Genomic DNA, 23,226 nt, shown 5'->3' with positions numbered 1-23,226 from the left:
ACAACACTTACTACTTGAATTTTTCGATAAAATTAATATCTAGTGAAGGTTCTGTAATTCTTATTTCCTATCTCAAAACAAAAATTATATATGGAATATATCAAATGTTGAATTATTATGCATTTCTGTGACTGGTACACAAAAATGATATATAAAATGTTGTCAGTTATAGTTACCAGTGCAGCAATTGTATAACTGGATATCTTGGTGTGGAATATTCAGTGTTTCCTTAGTCTTTCTAGGAAAATGCTGGGATAAATAACCTGTCTGAAAAGGCCACAAATATTTCCATCTGCATCTTTCTTATGAGACTTCAGTTTCTCGCAGCCTAATAAAAATTGACTGACATTTCAGAAGTGCTTATTGCTTTTATAATCACAGTGGTAACTAAGCACCTCTGCAACACTGATCATCCTCTACAATTCTACACAGTGCAATATCCCATACATCTTTTCTGTTCAGTCATAATCATCCTGCCATCTTTTAAGCAGTTGTCACAGAACCATCAAACAAGTTAGGAAATGCAGAATCTTCTGGGATGACAGGCCATTTTTTCTGGTGGTAGATATTTAATAATGTTAGGACCTTACTGCCTTCATGATCAGGACAAAGGGTATGTACTACACAATGTGGCATAACAGTCCAGGAGATTGAAATTTCAACAAGCTAGTAAATAAATAATTTGTTCATTTAAATTTAACCTTTGTAAATGGCTGGAGATTCACCATCCAGTTATTTCTGTGCAAAAGGCATGTAGATTTTCATGCAATGGGCTCGTTACGGGTGTCCGATTTTAACAAACGTATAATTTCGTTCAGTGGTTGACGGACAGACATTAGGAAACTAACAAGCCCATGTTTAAGCACCTAACAAAACAATAAACATGGTGATCACTCTGCGATAAATCGCTGCGGTAATAGTGCTTACCTGTCGGATATGAACACACACCGTGTGTATGGGCGATCACTGGAGACAGCGCTTTAGTGGCGCTACAGTAGTACTGTAATGAGTAATTTGTGCATTTCACCGGTAATATATTACGTACGATGTTGGTAATCAGTGATCCACGGCTTTTCGTGGTTCTGTGAGTTGGATAGCGCGCGTCTGGACGTTTGCAAGTGCGTTGCTGTAGTGGTCTGTGTTAACTGCAGTGTGTTAGTGGAAGGGTCTGGAGAAACATGCTAATGGTAACGTCATCAAAGTGAGTACACATTATTTGTAATTATTCATCTGTACATTCTATCGTAAAATGCCAGCAAATGAATTACATAAGCTAGTATTTTAAAAGTCAGTGGTTTGAGGCCATTATAATCATCCCTAAACTAAGCTCGGCATGTTTTGCTGTGAGGACAGTTGCAGCAGTTAGTAACAAACTAAGATGCCAAAATACATGTTTGGAAAAATAAAGTGAAGCTTTCGCGGCGACTGAAGTTGATGAAAGATTCCCGGGTTACAAGCCGCACCAGTTCCCAGCAGCGAGCGCGTAACAAAGGACCGGGTTGGTTGCCAAGCAGCCCTAAGGAAGAGAGCAGAGATTGTTCTGTAAACGTTGGCAGAAGATATGGTTTATTCACAGTTCAGCCACCTGACGCGGCTTATAAGCCGGGAGTCTTTCATCAGCACGTTTGTAAAGCTTTTCCCCTTTTAACTGTTTAATCACTCAACGAAAACTGGCATAAACGTTATGCCAATGGAGAGAATCCTCTCAAACTTTTCCGTATCATGTGAGCCCGTCCGTGCATGTTGGAACGTATACTCGAGATCGTCATGCCATCTATCAGTGGTCCTACGAACTACATACTCTCTCATACGATGATAGAAATTTGGTACGGAGGCTGTACTATAAAGGACTAGTCCATACTCGTGCTTCGTAAGTTCTTACAGTCGGTAATGCTATGCTAAATATCGTAAGGTGGGACGGTAATGACTCCACTGCTAATGTGACATTGCCCATACATTTAATAACTGGAGAAGGGTTGGACGGATTTTAATAAAATTTTGTATGAACGTTATGCCATTGGAAAGTACTACACATTCTCACTTTAGTTTACCATATTCAGTAATACCAATTTTTAGCATCCCCAGAGTCATGAGGCTGTTGGTCCTCCGCCTTGCCGTCATAATATTTGGTTTTGACTGATTATATCGCCCATGAAGGCATCTATCAATTATACAAATTGCAAATACTTTTTTCTGTCATTTTGAATTCGACCATAGGAAGATATGATGTAATTGCCAATAATCATATGAACCATTCAATCAGTTGCTTCATTATCCAACATTAAGGGTTGGATTGTTATGTCGCCATGATGATTACTGATCACTCTAAATTCTTGTTGTGTTTATGCATTTGTCTGTAAATGTGTCACGTGTGTGCAAATTAGAAGATAGATATATGAAAGGAATGTCAGGAAATGGAATGTTGCTTTCATTATTAATTACTGTTAATTTTTATTGGAAGGAGACAACATATGCAGTGTGATGTAAGATTCACCTTTGGAACTTCATGTACTCCAAAGAATATACGTAAACTCTTCCAATGTACATGACTTACGCAATCATCTCAGATTTGTGGGCACTTTAGAGTGTCCTTACAGAATTCTACCAGAGTGAAGATAAATAATGTCAGAATTTTACTTCAAATTGTTTGGAAGTATAAAGCATATACTGAACATATTAAATTATAAGTATTTTGTAATAATTGCATTTTTCAAATTATAAGTGAACCAGGATTGTTAGGTAGATTCATTTCCACCAGTTTCTTGCATAATCTTTATTCTTCAACAAAATGAGTCAGACTTATTACAACAAATGAAATGAGTTTGGGGATTTGAAATGATAAAAGAGAGGTTACTGTGAAGTAAGGAACTTTTAAGGTAAGAAACTAACAAACATCCACAAGTCTCAAAAAATATATTAAAATAATAGTTTACTAGATTGGTGAGAAAGAAATAGAATAGTGATACTGCTGAATATCATATACAATATCCTCACGACTTTATAAACCATCTTTTAAAGAAATGGGTTCCACTGGTTCAACACATGACACAGTGATGTGTCTAATGTGTTTCTTCACTAAAATTAAATTCAGGATGAAGTGCATACATCTGATTGTTCTTAAATATAATGAGGAAAGTAATTTTGTAGAAATCTTTATTCAACATAACATTTCACCGAGTATTTTCCACTCTAAAACAAAATTGTTTAAAAATTCATATAACCTTGTTATATGGAATCTCAAAAACCTGAATACAACCATGCTTATGCAACAAGTTATAAATTATCGTGAGAAACTCTGAAAAATTTGAAACATTTTAATCAACTTCTTTCATATTTTTTGAGTTAAATTCATATCCAAGTGACATACTGAATATTTTCTTTGCTACATGTGGGATCAGAGAGTTCTTTTTTAAATAGCTGTGCTGAGATTATGGCTGAAACTATACATATCTGTTCAGACTTAATCGAGACACTTACAATTTCCAGAAATGGTTTTAAAATTATATAATGTGTGTAAATAGTATAATCTGATAATACACAGATTATTTACTAAGTATGTTCTTCTCATTCTTCTTCTATGGCTCTCCGGTCCGTATTCAGTCCATGGCCTTCTCAATTCTCCTCTAAGTATGTAATATATATATATATACACATATACACACACACTGTCATAGTATGGCTGGCTGTCTTACATAGAGTTAAGTAATCATGTGAGAAGTACATGTTTCCATTCAAATATTTTTATATACCGTTATTACTTTGAACACTGCAAAGGCATTTTTACATAATATAAAAACTTTAATTCTACTGTTAAGATTGTATTATGGGTGTCGTGTAACACAGACACAGCTATTGCACCTCTGGAGCAACGTACGCGGTTCTTGTTATCCTTGGGATGTAAGACACAGATGGTTTGGGTCTGATGCAAAACTGTTACAAACAGTAAAGATACTTTTCCTGCAGTAAATATAGAACTAATTATCTTTTTCATGTAGTTATGGAAATTAGGGCTTGTAATTAACAAAGGAACTTAAAAATATTAAAGGAGGCTAAATTATCTGTATTAATTACTCATATCAGTTATGTTGTTGTTTCACTATCACAGCTTTAATAAATAAAAGTCATAAGACATTTATTTTGCTATTAGTGATAAACCTATAAATAAACAGGAAGACTTGGAATTGGCTGAATATTATTAAAAGAATTATTAATGGATTCAGAGCAATAATTTTACAGTTTTGCCATATAAACTTGGAATTTGTACATAATGAAGTGACAAATATATCAAAGATATCTAATATTTAATTATGGTGTTGTTTTGCAGTGCTCACTGGATTTGAAAACGTGAAATGATCCATGAACCATGTTGCAGAACACACAATTTTCCATAACTCTATCATGAATATGCAATATTATTATTATTACAACAGTAAAAATAATAAACTAACATTTTTCTTATTCTTTTTGGAAATATCTGAATACAGTTTCTCATCAAAAAAAAAATAGTATTTATAATACTGAAACAAATCCATATATATAAGTCTTTACCTTCATTTTCATACAAAGAAAAGTTTTTTTCTCTATGTTCCTATACATCTTACATGCAAAACAATTCTTGTCATCCATAATGGTCCGCTACACCTGTTTTTTCATCAATTAGATTCTAAACTAAGATTATATACAGTTTTAGTTTCATTTAAATGACACTGCTGTCCAAGAATCATTTGTTCGGTGTCAACATTCCACTTATGTCCTGTATCACATAGTCCAATTCTTGCAACATTACTACTGCACCTCAGCTGCTAAGCTTTCTGTTGTACCTCACAACACTTTTATACGAAAAAAACGGTGATTTCTTAGTAGAAGATCGATCATAATGAGGGTGTTAACAAAAAAAGATTAAAATGTGGCTGTCTGAACACAAACCTTTGCAACAGTTCAATACCTAGAAATCAGGGTATAGTGGAATGGATTATCAGCTGGGAGGAATGGTTTTAGCTGTCTGACCAAATCCTAAGCTTGGCCGAGTCCCAAACCAAGACATCTTCCATTCCAGTGTCTCTCGTAGCAGGCGCTCTTCTTCTGGTGAGAACCTCAGTAATGTTGCAACTGCTCTTGTTAAATGCTGTGCCTAAACATACAAAAAAGACATTTCAATATAGGCTTATTTCCTTTCTAGTGAATATTAAGATTCTAATTAAAATAGAGTAAAATAACATGAAAACAATGAGGGTCTCAAGGCAAACAATCTGAGATTTGAGGTCCTCACCCCAGTGATGTTGATCATGGTCTTATAGGTTGTCACACTGTGTGGTCTTGTAGGATGTTACCAACATTTTGGAGGTATGTATAGTCCAGGTATTCAGCTTTAACTTCCTCTGAAATGTTGGTAACCACCTACAAGACCACATGGTGTCAAAACATAGAAGAAAGATTAAAACTAACAATCAGAAGCTGTTCTACTATTTAATGTCTTGTTGAGAATTACTGGACAGCATGCTTAACCCTCCAATGCTAATGCTACTGAAATCTGAATAGTTTCTTTAAAGGCATAGCATAGTAAACTCCTGGTTATCCAGGCTAATGAAGGGAAGATGTGTGAATAACTGAGCCCATTTCATATGCATCAGTCTGTTACCATTACTGAAAATTATCTTCACTGATGTTTTCAAAACTTCTCTTAGCACACTTTTCATAATACACAATACAGTGTAATGGAATTCACTGTAAGACACTAATATTTTAAAAAGATTAAGTGTTCCTGTTGCATTTTCCCTCTCTACCACTATGAATGACCATTGGAATGAACCACCTCACCACTGATAACTAATTGTAAAACACTGAGTGACCAGGTCTTATTTGGCCATACCATCTTTAGACATTCCTGAATGGTGGAAAGTGGTTCTTAATGTTATGAAAATTAAACAAATTTTTATGGCCATAAAAAGTGTTAAATCATCTTTCATAATAAGGTACGTTAATTACATGCAATGGGAACTTAAGCTTGAGTGAATACAGTAATACACAAGTTAAAATTTTTAAAATGTTAAAATATTTATATATTGGAATTATCCTGTATGTGTATTCCTTTATGGTACCTCTTCTATTCTTCTGAGATTTGAAATTCTCACAGCGGTGAAGATGTCATGTTGGTCTTCTCAGTTGTAACACCATGTCCTTATAGGTACATACCACTATTTCAGAGAAACATGCTGTCTGAAGATGGAGACATCATCTTTCTCCAAAATGTTAGTATCTACCTACAGATATGTCCACACAGCGTTAACGACCCAGAAGACCAACACTGACACCGTATATTCTTGTTCCTTTATGAAATAATGTAGCTTGTGACAGTAAATTCATAACAAAATAATGTATATGGTAAACTGTACCTCATACTCTCTACTTGTAAGAAATTTGATGAGAACATGCTTCAGGTACTTGAAGTTGACATCATCATCGTCATCAGTCATTTGGTGATTGGTGACAGCCTGATGATGCTGCTTCTGCTGGAGATGTCTACTGGAGCTCGGAGCAAGTACTGCAGCTTGAGTGAAAGGTTCAGATTCTGTGGTGCTTGTGCCATCCACACTCTGCACAGGTAACCTAAGCTCACGCTGCAGTGTCTTCTTCATGTCACTCAGCCTCTGCTGCAGAACACGGATATTCTGCAAAGCATTGGCATATAATAATCATTTTTCACAAAGACATAAACCTATAAAGATATAAAATAGATGTGAAAAGACAAAGCATTGAAACTGAGATAACCAACTTAATGTAAACATAAAAATCATCAGAAATTGACAGAATTAATTACCTTATTTTTTTCAATTAACTGTTCTTCTAATTCAGTCATATTATTTCTCAGTTCCTGCTCCAAGTTAGAGGCTGCTTGTTTGTCATGTTCCAGACTTTCTAGGTCTTGTATACGTTTTGATATTTTTTCAGAATCTATTTTCATTTTCTCAATCTCCTGTAAATGAGAAAACAGGGAAGTATGTTCACAGACCATTTTCTTGTGGTGAATTTTGTGCGGGAAGTTTGTACTGAATATTGATATGAGATGGTATATCCAGGTTTCACCTTCAGAGAAATGGACTTTTGTTTCCTAGAGTCTTTGTGCATTTATAAAATCACCTGAGGAGATGTGATAGTCTGTGGACAAGTCACTAGTTGCCCATGCATGCTGAAGGTCTTAGGACTGAGGCTAGCCAAATTCAGTGCACATTTTTTAATACTTTCCCCATTCCTTAACAGTGTAAAAACTTCCTGAATGTGAGATGTAACTTGCCATCTACCTTGGTTCAGGTTATGCTATAAGTCCTAAGTCCCCTCTCCGAACCAAGATCATGATAATGATGATGACTATCTTATTACTGGAAACCAGGGTGAAATTTATCATGTCCCTGAGCTCTGCAGCTTTCATGGAAGTATTACCATGCAGGAAGCCTGCATATGCTGGCAATTTAAGCATTCACTTTTTCCCTTCAACCAAATTTTATAGAAGTCTTGAAGTGCTGACCTGCTTCTAAGCAGGTCTTGCACCTTCTGAAGATATTGCTCGGTACACAATGGAGCTCTTGTCCTGAAATATTAGCAGTTTCTCTTTGAATACGTCAGATAGTTTTATAAATAATGTAATGTTAGTGAAAAGACAGTGTCATTATGCAACTGGAAGCTGGATAGCATCAACTGTGGAGTAAGATAACAGTAAAATTTCTTTGGTTTACTAAAACTTCATTTGCACCCTGAATATAACTAAAGATAAACAGAAGAAAAAAGTAATTTCATAAAAACTATACCCTATTTTTTTCTGAGAGTTCTTTCTCCATTGTTGCAATTCTGTTATGAAGTTCAACAGATTCTTGTGCCTGTTCACGGAGCTCTTGCTTTGCCAGTTCCACCTGCTGATTTACTTGGGCATTGCGCAATAATGTTGTATCTTTTTCCCCTCGCTCCCGGTCCAATGAGATACTGAGGTTAGCATTGCGAGTTCTTTCTGCTTCCAGGGCATCCCTCAGCCGAGCCACTTCCAAATGAAGAGTAGCATTGCCAGATTTCTCACCTAAAAACAATGAACGGTTTTAATCAGGAGCAGAGTATTCATATTAATCATGTGAGCCTGGCTAATAAGGTTAACATGACTGCTTCACTCTTTGTTTCAACATTGTTTACTTGTCATATCAGGGAACTAAGTTGTAAAGGATAGCATGCTAGTCTCCTTTGCTATACCCAGTGGTGTCCAAAGTGGATTTTTATGCTTGCAACTACAACCCTTACCTCCAAAACTTTATGAATAGAGGCAATGTCAGACCGACATGACAGTTTGGAGCCAACATTAAAAGAATAAAAATACAATTTTTGTTTTCTCAAGTGTTCTTCATATGTAATGAACATAAATGTACCATTATATGTCTAGATTCCTTTGGTTTGTCACTACAATTGAAGTTAGGCAATATTCAGTACAGAACTAAATTTCATACATGCAATCAAACTTGCACAAAGTTCTTACACTAGTACAGAATATAACAGGTTATTGAAGATTTCTGTCTTCTGGGTTGTTGCGCTGTGTAGTCTGGTCGATGTTAACCAACGTTTCAGAGGTCATACTGCCTCCGTCATCAGGGCGATATTCATTGCAGTATGGCCTCTGAAACGTTGGTTAACATCGACCAGACTACACAGTGCAACAACCCAGAAGACAGAAATCTTCATACTCACCGCTGTGAAAACCTCAAATCTTACATAACAGGTTATTGTTTGAATTATTCCTCAGGCCTCATGGCCTATTCTGCATCTAGTGGAAACGCATTCAGTGCTGTTACAGCCATGACTTTATCTACAGATTCTCCAAATTAAAGCAATGATAGTAATGAATACAGTGACCTCTTGCAAACATCAAAAGGGGCATCTGTGGTGAACCACTACTACAAGTCAATCAGATTATAATTCAGATGTTATGTTATATACAATCATTTGATACAAAATTTTAGATATGAGACATTATGTTTATGCAGACATTTACCATCTGGTTATTAGGAGTGCAATATAACAGGACTCCCTCCCTCTAGTTTGAACAGATTTTATTCACATCTAGCATGACAAATATACATACCTTCAAGTGCTACATTAAGATGGGCACAGTCTGTTTCTGATTCCTTCAGTCTTTTTTCTATCTCAATCAGCTGAGTTTTGATATCTTTATTTTCAACACCAAACAAATCCTAAAACAATAATTTGACAATATATAATACACTTCAGTTGCATACAGACTACAACAAACACCATGTTATGACTTGTGTCTTCATTAATTTATTATCTTGCAACACTGATCTTTGTTTAAACAAAGCAGGTATTTTTACAATCATGCAATTACATGCTTCTCAACAGTCATAAACATGATGAAATTATCTTGAAAAAGAGTAGCCATCGGTTTGAATTTTACATGCAACATACATACCATTTTCCCTAATAACCAAGCATCAGGGTGACGTTTAAATTGATTTGTAGTTGATTACAACCATAACCATTTGAAAAAATGTTTAAAAAACAGGATTCATTCAACATTCTCCAAGCACAAGATTTATTAAAACAAATATTTTTAGTCAACCAACAAAAATAAGCATATAACAAAAGGAAACAAATTATTGTTTGGATAACCCAGTATTGCAGAAACAATGCAAACAATAAATTAAACCACAAACCTCATGCATTCATTTAGTATAAACCAGGATATGGGAGATACATTGCCAGTGCCAGGGGGTATGGTATAACTCCACAATTGTTTGCAAATGAAATAAGACTATTGCTCTAAGGTCTATATTTTATATTACCAGTAATTTAGCAAAACCAGTAATCAGCCAGATATTCATTGAATATATAACTTTCTGAAAAAGTCAAAATTTTATTTCTGAGGACTTCCAGAAGATTTATTTCATTTCTCGAATTTTAGGATTTGCTTTACCATGGCACGGGCAATATAGGAAGAGGCAACAAATTTTCAAAATTACTATAATAAATAATAATAATTTAACAAGCATTGTATAAATTTCTAAACAATTTACCATTACATAAGTGATGAATCCATTTTAAAAAATAATCACTGTATTAAATGTGAATACAAATAAAAGACTGAAGTATGCATTCCAATTTGTACCCATTATCATATTATTTCTTATAAGCCACTGTAGCATCATCAATGACAGTGAAAATTGGTACACAAGCGTCTGTAATGAATGTTTCTTAGCTTGATCTTGAAGTTCAGTCTTCTTTAAGGCACTACAGTTTATAATGAGTGGTAAAACAGAAGGAACTTAAAAAACCTATCATATGAAAATTGTCTCTGGAACAAAACAATGGAAACACAAACTTTAATGAACCAGTGAGACAACTTTATTAATCATATTTTTAAATATTATTTTGACATTCTCTACACATCCCTGCCCATTTCAAAGTAAAAACTTAGGAAGGGGTAAAGGTGTTAAACATGGTACACTTTGCCAAGAAGTTATTTAAAAGATACATATATCAACTGTCAAGTCAACAGAAGCAAATTAAAACTGCACTGAAACATTTTCTTCAGCCATCATTACATAATCATAGGTAGAAAATATTCAGGTTCCTGCTCATCAGATCTTAATAACACTCATCAGCATACTACATATTTATATGTACCATAGCCAGAACTGGGAAAACATAATATTTTTATGGTGTGAATGTGTTAAGTAAAATAATATATTTTAGAAGTAAAGGTGGAATTTCATCAATATTTTTGTTTACATTATTTTATTTCAGAGACAGTGTCAAGACTACTGTGATGCATGGGGGATGTGGCCAAATAAAAATCCTTTGAAAGACACATGTTTCTCTCTTAATCATGTGCACAGTGGACATCTGATGTTGCAGATGTCAAGTTTTTTAAACTACAGCTACACGCGAGTTTCTCAGACTCACAATTTCCTGCTGTAGACTGGCTAATTCCTGGTCCCTCTTTGCCTTCATATCTTTCAATTCCTCTATAAGCACATCTCTCTCTTCCTTTAATCTGTCTATTTTCTCATCCTTCTCCTTTGCTGTGGATTTTCCTTTCTCAACAATAACTTCTAGAGCCTTGATTCTCTCCATCAGTGCATCTCGTTCCTGTTCTGTTCGTCGCCTTTCTGTTCCTTCTTCAGCAGCTTGGCGACATAGTCGTTCAACTTGGGTTTCTAATGATGATATCTTCCCACTCCAAGAAGACTTGATATCTGACAGGTGTAGATGGACTTCTTCTAGCCTACGTTCTAATAATATCCTTTCACCCAACAATGCTTGAACCCTATCATTCACAGATAATTCAGCACCCAGGTTGATGCATTCTGAATTTGTCCTCTGTTCAAGAACAGCCACTCTGTCTTTAAGATGCCGAACATCTTCTTCGCTTTGTGCCAAGTTGCTAGACAACTGAGAGCGCTCTCGATCTGAGGAGTGGCGCAAAGACTCCAAATCATCCTGCATTTAAGAGGAAAATGTAAAATAAGTGACTGTTTTCTCTTCAAATATTGCTTACTTTACATACACATAACAGTTAACAATGAACAAATCATTTACCCAAAAACTATTCAGGAAACTATTATTTTCATAATGTAAACAATACTCGAAATATTGAAACCATAAAACAGAACACTACAATTGCATTAAGCATACCACCCCTAATGCAACAATTGCACACTGCTCACAGAACACAACTGTCAGTAAACATACCATACTTACACATGCAGTAGCTCATAATAGAATTCAGCAAAGAACATCTAGACTTCAAAAACGTTTAGGAAGTGGATAAGTAAGATGGCAAAGCATCTAGATCAGTACTTTGAAGTTCTAAATTATTCAGTTCACAAAAGAACTGGCAGCTCATAAAGCTTACAATCCTATTATGTTCAAAATTCAACAGAAGAGTATAATTTAACTAACAGGTTAGCATGCCAGTTTTGTTTGTAGATGGACATGGGATCAAATCCTACTTGCACAGCAGTGATTTTTTTTTGCAGTCATAAATATGTTACAGAAAGTTTTGTTATAATCATCATCATATTTGTAATGCTGACTTAATAGTATTTCATCTGCAATTTGTACAAATGTTTATAAGCAATTTTTGTGATGACTTTCACGTGTCTTAGCTCTGGTGGCCCATTATTTATTGCTGTCAAACTGAAAGCTAAATTAAAATTTTCATGTAAAAAATTATAATGAAATGAACTTTCAGAAACTGTGTTCCAACAATATTGAAAAAGAGAAAGGACAACATCATTTATGTAACAGGAAGACTTTTTTTTTTAAAGAATAGGTTATATAGCATTTGTCTGCATGTGTGTAGATTTAAATATTTTTTAAAAGAATATTCTAGAAATGGCAAGGCAACCAACACAAATATGTCATTAGTTCATGCATCATTATGGTCAGGCATATGGAATCCAGAATGATGAATAGTAACTAATTAGCTGAATTAAAAACACTGAATAAGGAAACCAACTAAAGTGACCGATTTACACAAAATTTCTTGTTATTGTGGAATCATAAGGTTCATTGCAGTCTACTTCAAAGTTACGATCACTTTTTTGTGTTTATAAGACAGGAGGTGTTAAATATAAAGCAGGATAGAACCTATAATGGACAAAATGACAATGTAGCAGTATTTTCTCAAAGTACTTGAGTTTCCTCATGCTATTCACCATTATCACCAGTACTCCATACTTGTTTATTACCATTGCTGAGGTATGTGATAGGTTCACCAACCAGGACCTTAGGTCCTTGGCTGTAGCTACCATCTGACCTAGCACTTGGCTGAAGTTGATGTAAAGAAGATGACACTATCTTCTGGGTTGTTGTGCCATTTAGTCTAAATCCAGATGACAGTAATTTTCATAACCTCAAATCTCACTCATTTTAAGGAAGTTAACTTTTTGAAGCAAGAAACTGTCAAGGCCTATTTAGTGACATGCTTGCAGAAGCATAAAAATCCATGAAGAAAGTGTGGATAGTTAGCACAGCGCAATAAAGAACCCAAGTCCTCCTAGTACTAATACAGGTATGCTATTATTTTGGGTATCATTTTACTGCTTTGTTAAATAAGAAGTTCAAAAGTTGTTACGATAAGCAGAGTATTTTACTTTTTTGTGCTAACTGGTGTTATTTTTACAATAATACCAGTAGAAATACTAGACTGCCAGGATAGTAGCATTATGTTGTGGTGGGAATACACATACAGTTCCATATTGTCAGTCCTGATTCATCCATAAATGCAGTTTTGTATTCAGGTGTTATATTTGTATGGAGCTTCATTCATAAGGGATGTGAGAGTTCTTTCTCGTAAGAGAGACTTTGGAATTTTCATTTTACATGAGATCTGGGGCACTGAACGTAATTTTGATATCAGGTATAATTCCATTTACTAATATGTGTTGCTGTGTAAATCACAGAACACAGTACAACTATGAAGATTACTGTTATATAAAATCACTGTCCTTTAACCAAAGGGTACAGAGACAAAGGTCATTATGAACTTCAAACTATCATTCATTGTGGTGATATTAAAAAAATTAAATCCGTGGCGTAACAGCTCCAGAGAGCCAAAGCCAACTAGCTTGACTGCTGGCCTCACGTTCACATGCCTAAGCAGAGGTTTTGAGTTTAATATTAGTTTCTACATGCGTAATTTTGAGATATCTTGGTTCATTTGCGGCCATTCACAAGCATTATATAGCAAGTTCAAAAAGTCAAGTAATACAGAATTCTGATCAAGATGCTTTACTACCTGTAAAATAGCAACCATACTAGGAAACTATATTAGTATGCTTCTAACTAAGTATAAATATTTTTATATTTCAAAATACCCACAAACAAGCAGAAAGTTGAAGACATCCACATACCTTAACAGACTGTCTACAACAGCATCAGCCCATTTCCAGCCAGTCTTCAAAAAGCCACCATTATTCTGCCCGTAGGAAATAGCAATCCATGTAGTACTGATTGCTGCTGAGTAGGAAATGTGGAGGTGTGTGTTTGGGGAAAAACACAAAGCCAACGAATCCACAAACAAAAAATGTGCTATTACAATAAAAAATTATCTGTGCATACTCAGGTGCAAACAAAATCAAACATATGACATTCATTTTGGCATGGCCCACGCAATAAAGCAAGAAACAATCAAGAAAAAGGCCTACATACAGAAAGAAACTAAGTGCTTTAAATTATAAAAACCTTAAAATTACTAAACATATACAGAATTCAGTTTAAAATTCAGAAACGTGATATATCTGTGACATTAATATTTATGATGTGTTCCAAATTCACCACTGATAATTTTATATTTTAAAGAAAAATTACTATTCCATTCTGAGAGTGCACCTAAAAATACAAGTTCAGGTTTCAACACTGCTTCTTTGTCTATATGAGCAATACCAATGTCAATATCTTACTTTTCTACTATGTGCTATAAAAATTTTGAATTAAGGTTTTTTAGAAAGCCATTATCAGGACCTGTATAAAATATAATCACCTAAGATCATGATACCATATAGCTGTCAAAACCTATGGTAAATTAAAATAATCTAGAATATATGAAACTAAAATTTAATGGATGATTGCAATACCACATTATTATTTAGCTGTAATGATCAGTGGTAGGCTCTTATGAGCATAGTTATGAAACTTTGGGTTCCATAAAATGTGGGAAAATCTTGATCAGCTGAGCAACTATTAGTTTCTCAAGGAGTAAGCTCTGTGGAGTTGGTTATTTAGCCTTAATACTGGTGGTAGTGAATGGTACAGGAAGTGCAGCAAATTGAAGTTGGTGATAGAGGGAATTATAAGAAAAAAGTAGCAGTTTGAATTGAAGAATTTATAGAAAGAAAAAGTGCTCCCATACTTTTCTGTCCTCCACAAATGTTCGGTCATGAAGTATGAACACACAAATAAGCAGCAGTCTTTCCCTTCATTCTTCCACCAAAAAAGTTCATGTGTGAATAAACATCCAGTGTTTTGTACTCTCCTTTTTTGCAGACTCAACACTGATCTGTTCTCTTTCATTCGTATTCAGTTTAGACACTTTAATTCAAAAAGACTTGTGATGATTTTTGGTCACCCCTGATAGATAGGAAGTCTACTTGTCCACAGCTGCAAAACCACTCACACAAATTAGAAAGCAGGTGACCATATCTTATCAAACATTTGCTTCTTGCATAATTTATTTTTAAAAATGAGCCAGAAACAGAGTGGAAAGCTTTTTCTCTGGTATGTGTAAGTTCATTTACTGCAGATATTAACTTATAAACACAGCCATTCACAATGGATATATTACACTGCATAGAGACAACAGTTATTTTTTCTTTGTATTTCTTTAAATTCAAGGAGCTGGGCAGCTCAGTCAGTATAGAAACTGACTATGGACTGGATGACTGAGGTTTAATCCACAACAGGGGCAGAAGATTTTTGACACTGACCACTCACCCCTATCTAGTGCTGAGGTTAAGAATGTGTAGGTCTATACCTCCTCTCCCTCCATACACTACATGGCATGTAGTGGAACAGCTTTACTTTTTTTTAGTTCTTTAAATATACACCATATTGAAATGTGTTTAAAATGGAAGTTGTGACATTAACAAGATCTAGAAATGTTGTTCCTGAATGAAAGTGTCCACTAATACACCTGTTTTTTCCTTGTAAATGTACTAATGCAGATAAACGACTGGCAGTGTGTTCATTCTTTGTTTGCAGATCCATTATTTTTCAACTAGACCCAAATTCCAACTTGACAGTTCAGTCAGTCCCATGTCCCCTCTCACACACTCAAATTGGCTCCAATCCCAGCCACCCACACAGTCCTCTTAATGCTAGATACTAGTCTATGTACCTGGATTAGATCACAGCTGTCTGAAAGACCAGTTAATATTTTGTCTACAGTGCTTGTATTTTATGTGTTTCTTTCAAAATAGATTTTCATAATTTTATTTTTTAAGCCAAGTTAAGAAATTTCTTCTTATACACAAGTTTTTCGTGAAATCTTTTAGTAACTTTTTTAAATCATGCTTGAAAACAAAATTATTTATTTGAACTGTCAATATACTTATTGTTTAGGGTAGGTCATTAAAGAAATTATTTTACAAAGCATCTGATGTTCCAAGAAACAGTTGAGTAGGTATCTCCAACAGAATTTGTTTTCTAATTTCCTGTACCTGGTCCAATAAAAAATGGATCTTTTAGATCTGGTTACAATGGCGGGTTGATCCAAATGGATCATACAGTAAAAATGATTCATAGTGCTTAGTTCTAATTCATAAAGTTGATAGTCACAAATCATACGACACCTGGTGACAATTTGAAGAAAGACTGTGTGTTCTTTATAGTGTTAGAAAGGCAAGCCTCAGTCAAGCTGAAAACTGGTTTACATGTGTTGTGTTATATTATAAACAAATTAAGAAAGTATGCATAATGTAACTAGTCTGGCATATTTGCTCTAATATTGCCTCTAGATGGCTTTACATGCAAATTCCTACCAAAAGTAGGTTAACTTCCATGATTTATTACTGAGTTTAGCATGTAGATTTAACATTTTACTTCAAATGTTCGAAAAATGTTTTGCTCTCATAATAATGAGTCATGACTGAGATGTGCGCAGGAACATATATGAAGGTCTTCATGTAAAGAGTTCATTGTGACTCTTATTTTAACCAAAATTTAATTCTGTCAACAAACTTCAGTAAAAATTCCTCAATATCAAATTTAACGAAAATCAGTTCAGTGGTTCTCCAATTACATGCAGACAAATGTAGAGACAGACATGGAAAAGCTGATAGGCATATTTTTGCAACATTTCATTGTGAATATGCCAAATGTTACCTGCAACATTGGTGTTATGGGGAAATATGTCATTTATTACAAAAATAATCTATATTTTACAGAGTGCCCAACAGTGTTATGCAAGTCAAAGATGCTTGAATTGATTAAAACTTTTAAAAATCATTTGTAGCTGCCTAATATACTTGTTTTCTTGTCTTCTGATAAAATGTCTTTCATCAGTGTATTCAGAAATGTAGATTCTATCCTTGTATCTATATAAAGTATAAAATAAACAATTACATATAAAAGTCATGACAATCAGGCAAGACAGTGCATGAAGCAGAATAATAATGATCCACAGAAACAAATTACAACATACCAAACACAAGAAGTCATAACTATGGAATAAAACCCTATAATTTTACCATTCTCCTTTCTTCCAGATATCAGAAGCACAGAAAAACAAAAGCAGGATTCATAAGAAGCTTTCACTGCTTGATTTTCATGCTTCAGAAAAATGCTGCTGTAATTAAGGAAGCATATACTTTGAACAAATTTAACATTACAATTGAAAAGCAAGCAGGGTCATAATTTATCTCATTGTGAAATTCGTGTTCTGGAACACTAAAGAATATTGTGACATAACACTGCATGCTACAGTTAAGATCAATTTTACAAGCAAAGATCTGATGAAGTTAAATATCTAGTATCCTAAGTAACAAAATCATTTACTAGTTAATGATAATGTGCCAGCATAGGTCATATAGTGCTGAATAAGAAAATTAATTAAATATTGTGGACTGTAAGCTGGAAAGGATTTAGTCAAAACCTACTTTAAAATCCTACTCTGGAACCATGTCAGCCAAGATAGCCAATTTTCTGGTTATGATTTGAACTCTGGACCTCTTAAGTATGAAAGAGTAGTAGTTGAGCTGTTAATTCATAGTTATTGGAGTTTTAATAAATAGCTGTGAATGCAGTACAAGTTCTTGAACAACAATATGGAAGGACTGGTAGACAGCATTAATTTGATTTCTTTGTTATGTTATAGTCACTGGGATGAAGGCCATTTGTAAAGATAAATTAAAAATTGCAGAATCATATGTACATAAATTTGATATCTCATAAAGTCCATGTCCTAGGAAACTGTCAACCGCTTTTTTAAGAATGTGGGAGTGATCATCACCTCTTACTTTACATTGCATCACTCGAGCAAAGAGAATGAGATGGGTAATGCATTAGCATGCATAGCAGAGATGAGAAATACATACAGAAATTTAATCTGTAAAGCTAAAGGGAAATCTATGCATAAATGGTAGGATATTATAAACAAAACTGTATGCATAGCAGGCATGTATCACAGAAGGAATTTGTGTAAATGACATTCTAACATCCATGCTCTTCAAATCATATTTGTAAGGAAATACAACCAGTGTCACAAACAGAAGTGATATTCTGTAGTTCTGGAGGTTATTTATTTCAGAAAAATATAAAATTAATTAATAAATAATTGAGACTCCACAGATACATTTGGCCACAGAGAACATTATCATTATACATGAAAAATTATACCCTCGCAATGTTGTAACCAGCTTCCATTTTACATAACGGGAAAATGTTGCTGCTGTATGCATTATTCAAGTTCTTATGAAATTCGGACATTTATTTGTCAAACTGAATGAGGGTGTGAATCATGAGTCATATGGAAAAATCACTCAGGGCATTCACACTGTTATGGAAGTAAAATAGCATGTGTTTTGTGCTTTTAAAGTGCTGTAATGTTTCAGTTAACATCCTCCTATAAATCACATTTAATTTTATTATTCTACGTATCCTTCTTTGGAATACTTAACCAAATCACATGTTCCTATTTCCTGCTTTAAACATATATTCAATAAAGATTTCTGTCTTCTGGGTTGTTGCGCTGTGTAGTCTGGTCGATGCTAACCAACGTTTCAGAGGTCATACTGCCTCCGTCATCGCCCTGATGACGGAGGCAGTATGACCTCTGAAACGTTGGTTAGCATCGACCAGACTACACGGCGCAACAACCCAGAAGACAGAAATCTTCATACTCAGCGCTGTGAAAACCTCAAATCTTATATATTCAATACTTTATAGGGCTGGAAATTTCTCTGACATGTGTAATGTATATAGTCTAAAGGGATTTCTATATTTAGGTACAAATTAAATCAACCACTGAAACCTTTTCACCAAGAACATTTACAGTATAAAAAGTAATTTGTATGCTGGTCTGTAGCCTACATCGTTCTATCCTGCTTTACAAACTAACACAAACTGATCTTGACTTTTCTTTACCCTTTGCAAGAATATAAAGTACAAATGAATCAGACTATGTTGCAGGAATATCTGGTTAGGAAAAATGATTAATTTACAGAGTTATATTCTAGAATGTTTCCAAAAAAGTATAAAATGCCCTTTGTTAATTATTATGTGCAATTTAATTACAGTGAAGCAAACACAACACACCAGTGATAAAAAGGAACAATTATGTTTTGGACTACCTGCAAGTTAGCAAGTTCTTCTTCGTAGTGCCTAAGTCGAGTAATCTCCAATTTAAAATTCTCTATTTTGCTAGAGGCCTCTTTCAGGGCAGCTGCTTTCTCTGCTAGTTCCTGCTCCTTCACAAGCAACTGTGTAATAAAATAAAGAGGATTAAGAAGAAAATGAAGAACTTGGACGGGCACCAGATTTACTTCAGGAAATATAATTCATAAAGCTTACCTACCAAATGTTTAATCTTTGCCATTTCTTGGGTCTGAAATCCTTCCAGTTGGTCAATATCTTCTTGATACTGGAAAACTTTTTTCTTGTATTCTGTAAAGATTAAAGCGATTAGCATGTCTCTTCTTGGACAACTCTACTGTTGTATAAGTGTGAAATTGACTAAGAATTAAATACTTACAGAAATTGTAAATTATCAGAAACTGCAATTACATAAATTACAAGGTACATAATCTAAATATGTACTAAACAGTTTATATTTACTAATTAATTCTGGGTCATAGCAATGTGATGCGTCTGTCTCTTGTCAGTTCATCGAGTCATCAAGTACATAACACTATACATTTCAAAAGTGTAATATATTTATTAACTCACAACAACACTTTAGATACCTAAATCACATGTAGTGCTCATAGTACACAGTCATTGCAATGGTCTACGGTTCTGGAATTATGAAACTAACACATATTACATACGTAGTGGTTAAAGTTCAAGCCAATGGTATAAAAATGTAAAACACAGAAGCATTATTTAATATTGGGCCCTTAAAGATACTGCAAGCAGGCTTTTGTGAACATGTAATATGTAAGATTTGAGGTTCTCATGGCAGTGAGTATGAAAATGGCTATCTTCTACCAGACTACATGGCACTGCAACCCAGAAGACAGCCATCTTCATGGTAATACATACCTTTTGGTTTCATATAAGGTAACAAATTTCTCGACTAGTTGAGGAACTATTAGTTTCTCAACAAGAACTCTGCTCTGTGGAGTTCATTAGTTACAAATATTGCAAATTCTGTATTCTCTCAAGAGAGTAATTATCAAAGATACAGTGGATTCCGGTTAATTTGGACACATCGGTACTAGAACACTTTGGCCCAATTCCATGTAAAGAGTTAAAAGGGTTTGTTCTTTAAGATTTGTCGCAAATAAACAGCTGCCCCAATTAACCAGAACCTACTGTATATCATTGGTAAGATGGCATACTACTCTTTAAGTATTGGTTCAGAACAGAATTTATTTACATTCCATAGATGCTTCATAGGCATAAGCCAAGGATGTAGAACATTCCACAGCACAATTACAATACTTGCTTCTAATACAAATAAAAATGCATAGTTGTGACAATTATTTACAGTTTGCTACAGTATTACAGCAAAAATTACACAAGAAATCACCATTATTGCTTACATGTATTTATAATAGCTGAGAATTTCTGGTTAAGGTAAATTCCTCTCCATAGCAGAAGGAATGAGAAGAGATAATCTTTCAGTGCTGACATATAATTTTTATATCATGATTTAATACTTTTGATAGTGGGGGGGTGGAAGATTATTGAACTACTTGATTCCAGTACAGTAAATTCCATTTTGTTATTAGTTGAGGTTAGTATTCAGCACATGAAGTTCATATCTCTATCTTGTACTTATATTGTGAATATCTGAGTTTGAAATGATTCTGTTATATACTAAAAATGATGATAATGAGAAGAATTCACTGGCTAGAGGAAAAATATTAATCTTACCAATTCCCTTCAAGAGGCTCTCCATTTAGTGTAATTATGGATACACAATACTTTTTTGCTGTCTGTTGAATCTACCCAGAAAATTATTCCATATGTCATGACAGAATGGAAGTAAGCAAAGTGGACTAATTTTAAAATTTCTGTTTTCTTGTGTGATATGACTGTCCTCATGACATAGCATGCTTATCTTCGTTTAGTAATAATGTATTGAATTCATAAGTTATGTATGATATAGTATCGACCGCAGGCAGGATTTGTACAATGCTGAATTATACATGACAGTGATTATCACTAGTGAGTGGAGAGGGATTTGAAAGTGACCTTGACCTATTTTAAAGTAGTATCTAATCATTTGTCTGGGATGTGGGAAAAAATGCAGAATGGTATATTCCATTTTCAGCATATGTTTCAAATGTGTTCTCTGCAACTTTGTATACATCACTGGCCATGATATTTATTTACTGTAGAAACATGTACCAAATCCAAGCATGTTCACACCATTAGAATTCATAATATCCCCAGGTTTACTCTGGTGTCAGTTACCCTAACTCATTTCTTTTTGTAGATTTATATAGTGCCACCATGAGTTTGCCACTGCTTTCCGAAAAGTAGTAAAATATCGATATGGTGAAAATAACAACATATATTGAAGTCAATTATGTATTTTGCAATATTCTGACTTGGTTATTAAAGAAATGAAAGCTTTATGCCAAAAATTCTATCTCAGTATAACACAGACCAAACAAAATAACTGTGTTGTTTTGAAACTAGGGAATTTAACTAATTATATGCATCTATACTATCTGTCTTACTCAAACATGCAAGAGGACACTTACAAAGAAAGTATACATAACATACCATCAGCTATTTTTAGGGCTTCTTCAAGATTTAATTTCTGCTGTACAATTTCTCGTTTTTCTTCCTCCAGTGCACCTTTTTCTTTTTCAAGAAGTTCTAGTGATCTCCTCCAGTCTTTTTGCTTTTCTTCCATTTGCTTTTTCCATTCATCTTCTTTCTTTTCCAACTTTTTGGTCCATTCCTCTTCCAATTTTTGTAACTTCCGCCTCCATTCATCTTCACGTTTCTCAAGCCGTTTTACATCTTTCTGGTTAAGTACCTATGAACCGAACATTTAAGCACACAGTTTTTAAAGAAATGTAAACCTATTTGTGCACCAAACCTTGCATATGTACGGAGCAGTGGAAGTACAGCTTGACACATTCCTAAAACTGAATAATTAAGTACTGAAGGATAAAACTGTTATTTTCTTATTTCCAAAGATGATGTATTCATTAGGTTTAAATGACAAAACACTTCTCACCTTTCCATCAGCAAGCTTGACTTCTGAACTGTCTTGTCTCTTCAGTAGAGGTGGCGATGATACTAGTTCTTCTTGTACACCATCAAGAGAGAGACTACCCAAACTGGAGCCAGAACCTTGCCTTGAATGGTGTCCTTTGGGTCCATTGCCATGGATAATTTTCTGTGGAGGGCTACTCAGAGCTAGTTTAGTAGGATCACTACCTGTCTCCTCTTTGATTTTATTTTTTAAACTGGCAAACATATTTGAAATATGTTCTCCAAATTCCTGAAAATGTACACAATTTAGCAAGAATTAAAACGCATTATTTTAAAAATATGGTGAGGTGGTGAATATGATAAGTGAATTATTACAAGCAGACGACATGCATGGATGTGTGCTATTTCTCTTCTACTTACACCTTCAGTCGAACACTATGACCAGAAATACCACCTCATTAGGTACGACCAATAACACGAAACAGGTGTGACATATTGTATTGCCTATGAGTCACTGTGTAAACGATGTATTATAACTGTGACACGAATTCATTTCCACAAGACAGCTGCCATGTTACTTGACGTCATTGATAATCGCATTAAGCGATAGGTAATCGTGGCCTATGTCAAATTCATTTGTTAGGTTATGGCGTGCATATAATGTGCAAAATTGAGCAATAAATCAGTATTAATGGATGTTTAATATACAGTAGGCTTTTTTAGATTATTTTTATGCATATTTTTTGTTAAAAATTGGACTTGCTATGTAATGAATATAGTACACGATTTCTGCAAGAGATGTCGCAGAATGTAATGTGCATATTAGTCTGGCATCTAGTA

The 23,226-nt window shown here is 34.4% G+C and overlaps 2 protein-coding genes across 3 annotated transcripts in view; one reads left to right on the top strand and one right to left on the bottom strand.

Annotated features, from left to right (window-relative positions):
• Positions 1 to 1,082: 1,082 nt before the first annotated feature.
• Positions 1,083 to 23,226, top strand: part of LOC110827140 (uncharacterized) — a 68,793-nt gene continuing 46,649 nt past the window's right edge. Inside the window, exon 1 of the mRNA XM_087353178.1 lies at positions 1,083 to 1,201. Within this exon, the coding sequence (XP_087209304.1) occupies positions 1,179 to 1,201 (23 nt within the window). The 5' untranslated portion in view covers positions 1,083 to 1,178. The remainder of the gene's footprint in view (positions 1,202 to 23,226) is intronic.
• Positions 2,759 to 22,995, bottom strand: Golgin97 (Golgin 97). Of its 2 annotated transcripts, XM_022058500.2 has the most exons (11): positions 22,807 to 22,995; positions 22,409 to 22,675; positions 21,946 to 22,204; positions 19,565 to 19,653; positions 19,341 to 19,469; positions 10,954 to 11,490; positions 9,116 to 9,224; positions 7,803 to 8,065; positions 6,818 to 6,973; positions 6,393 to 6,668; positions 2,759 to 5,131 (listed from the first exon to the last, which is right to left on the bottom strand). In XM_022058500.2, the coding sequence occupies exons 2-11, from the start codon at positions 22,649 to 22,651 to the stop codon at positions 4,976 to 4,978; spliced, it is 2,217 nt and encodes a 738-aa protein (XP_021914192.2). In that variant the 5' UTR covers positions 22,652 to 22,675; positions 22,807 to 22,995; the 3' UTR covers positions 2,759 to 4,975. The 2 variants fall into 2 exon arrangements, with proteins under 2 accessions (XP_021914192.2, XP_087209331.1); XM_087353205.1 differs by lacking the exon at positions 10,954 to 11,490 and having other exon boundaries at positions 22,807 to 22,990.

The sequence above is a fragment of the Zootermopsis nevadensis genome, unplaced genomic scaffold (assembly GCF_977971745.1).
Source record: "Zootermopsis nevadensis isolate Lab colony 2312 unplaced genomic scaffold, Znev_1.0 Znev_ptg000021l, whole genome shotgun sequence".
In the NCBI taxonomy this organism is placed as follows: Eukaryota; Metazoa; Arthropoda; class Insecta; order Blattodea; family Termopsidae; genus Zootermopsis; species Zootermopsis nevadensis.
The sequence above is the reverse complement of the archived record's forward strand: the minus strand, read 5'-3'. Positions and strand labels throughout refer to the sequence as shown.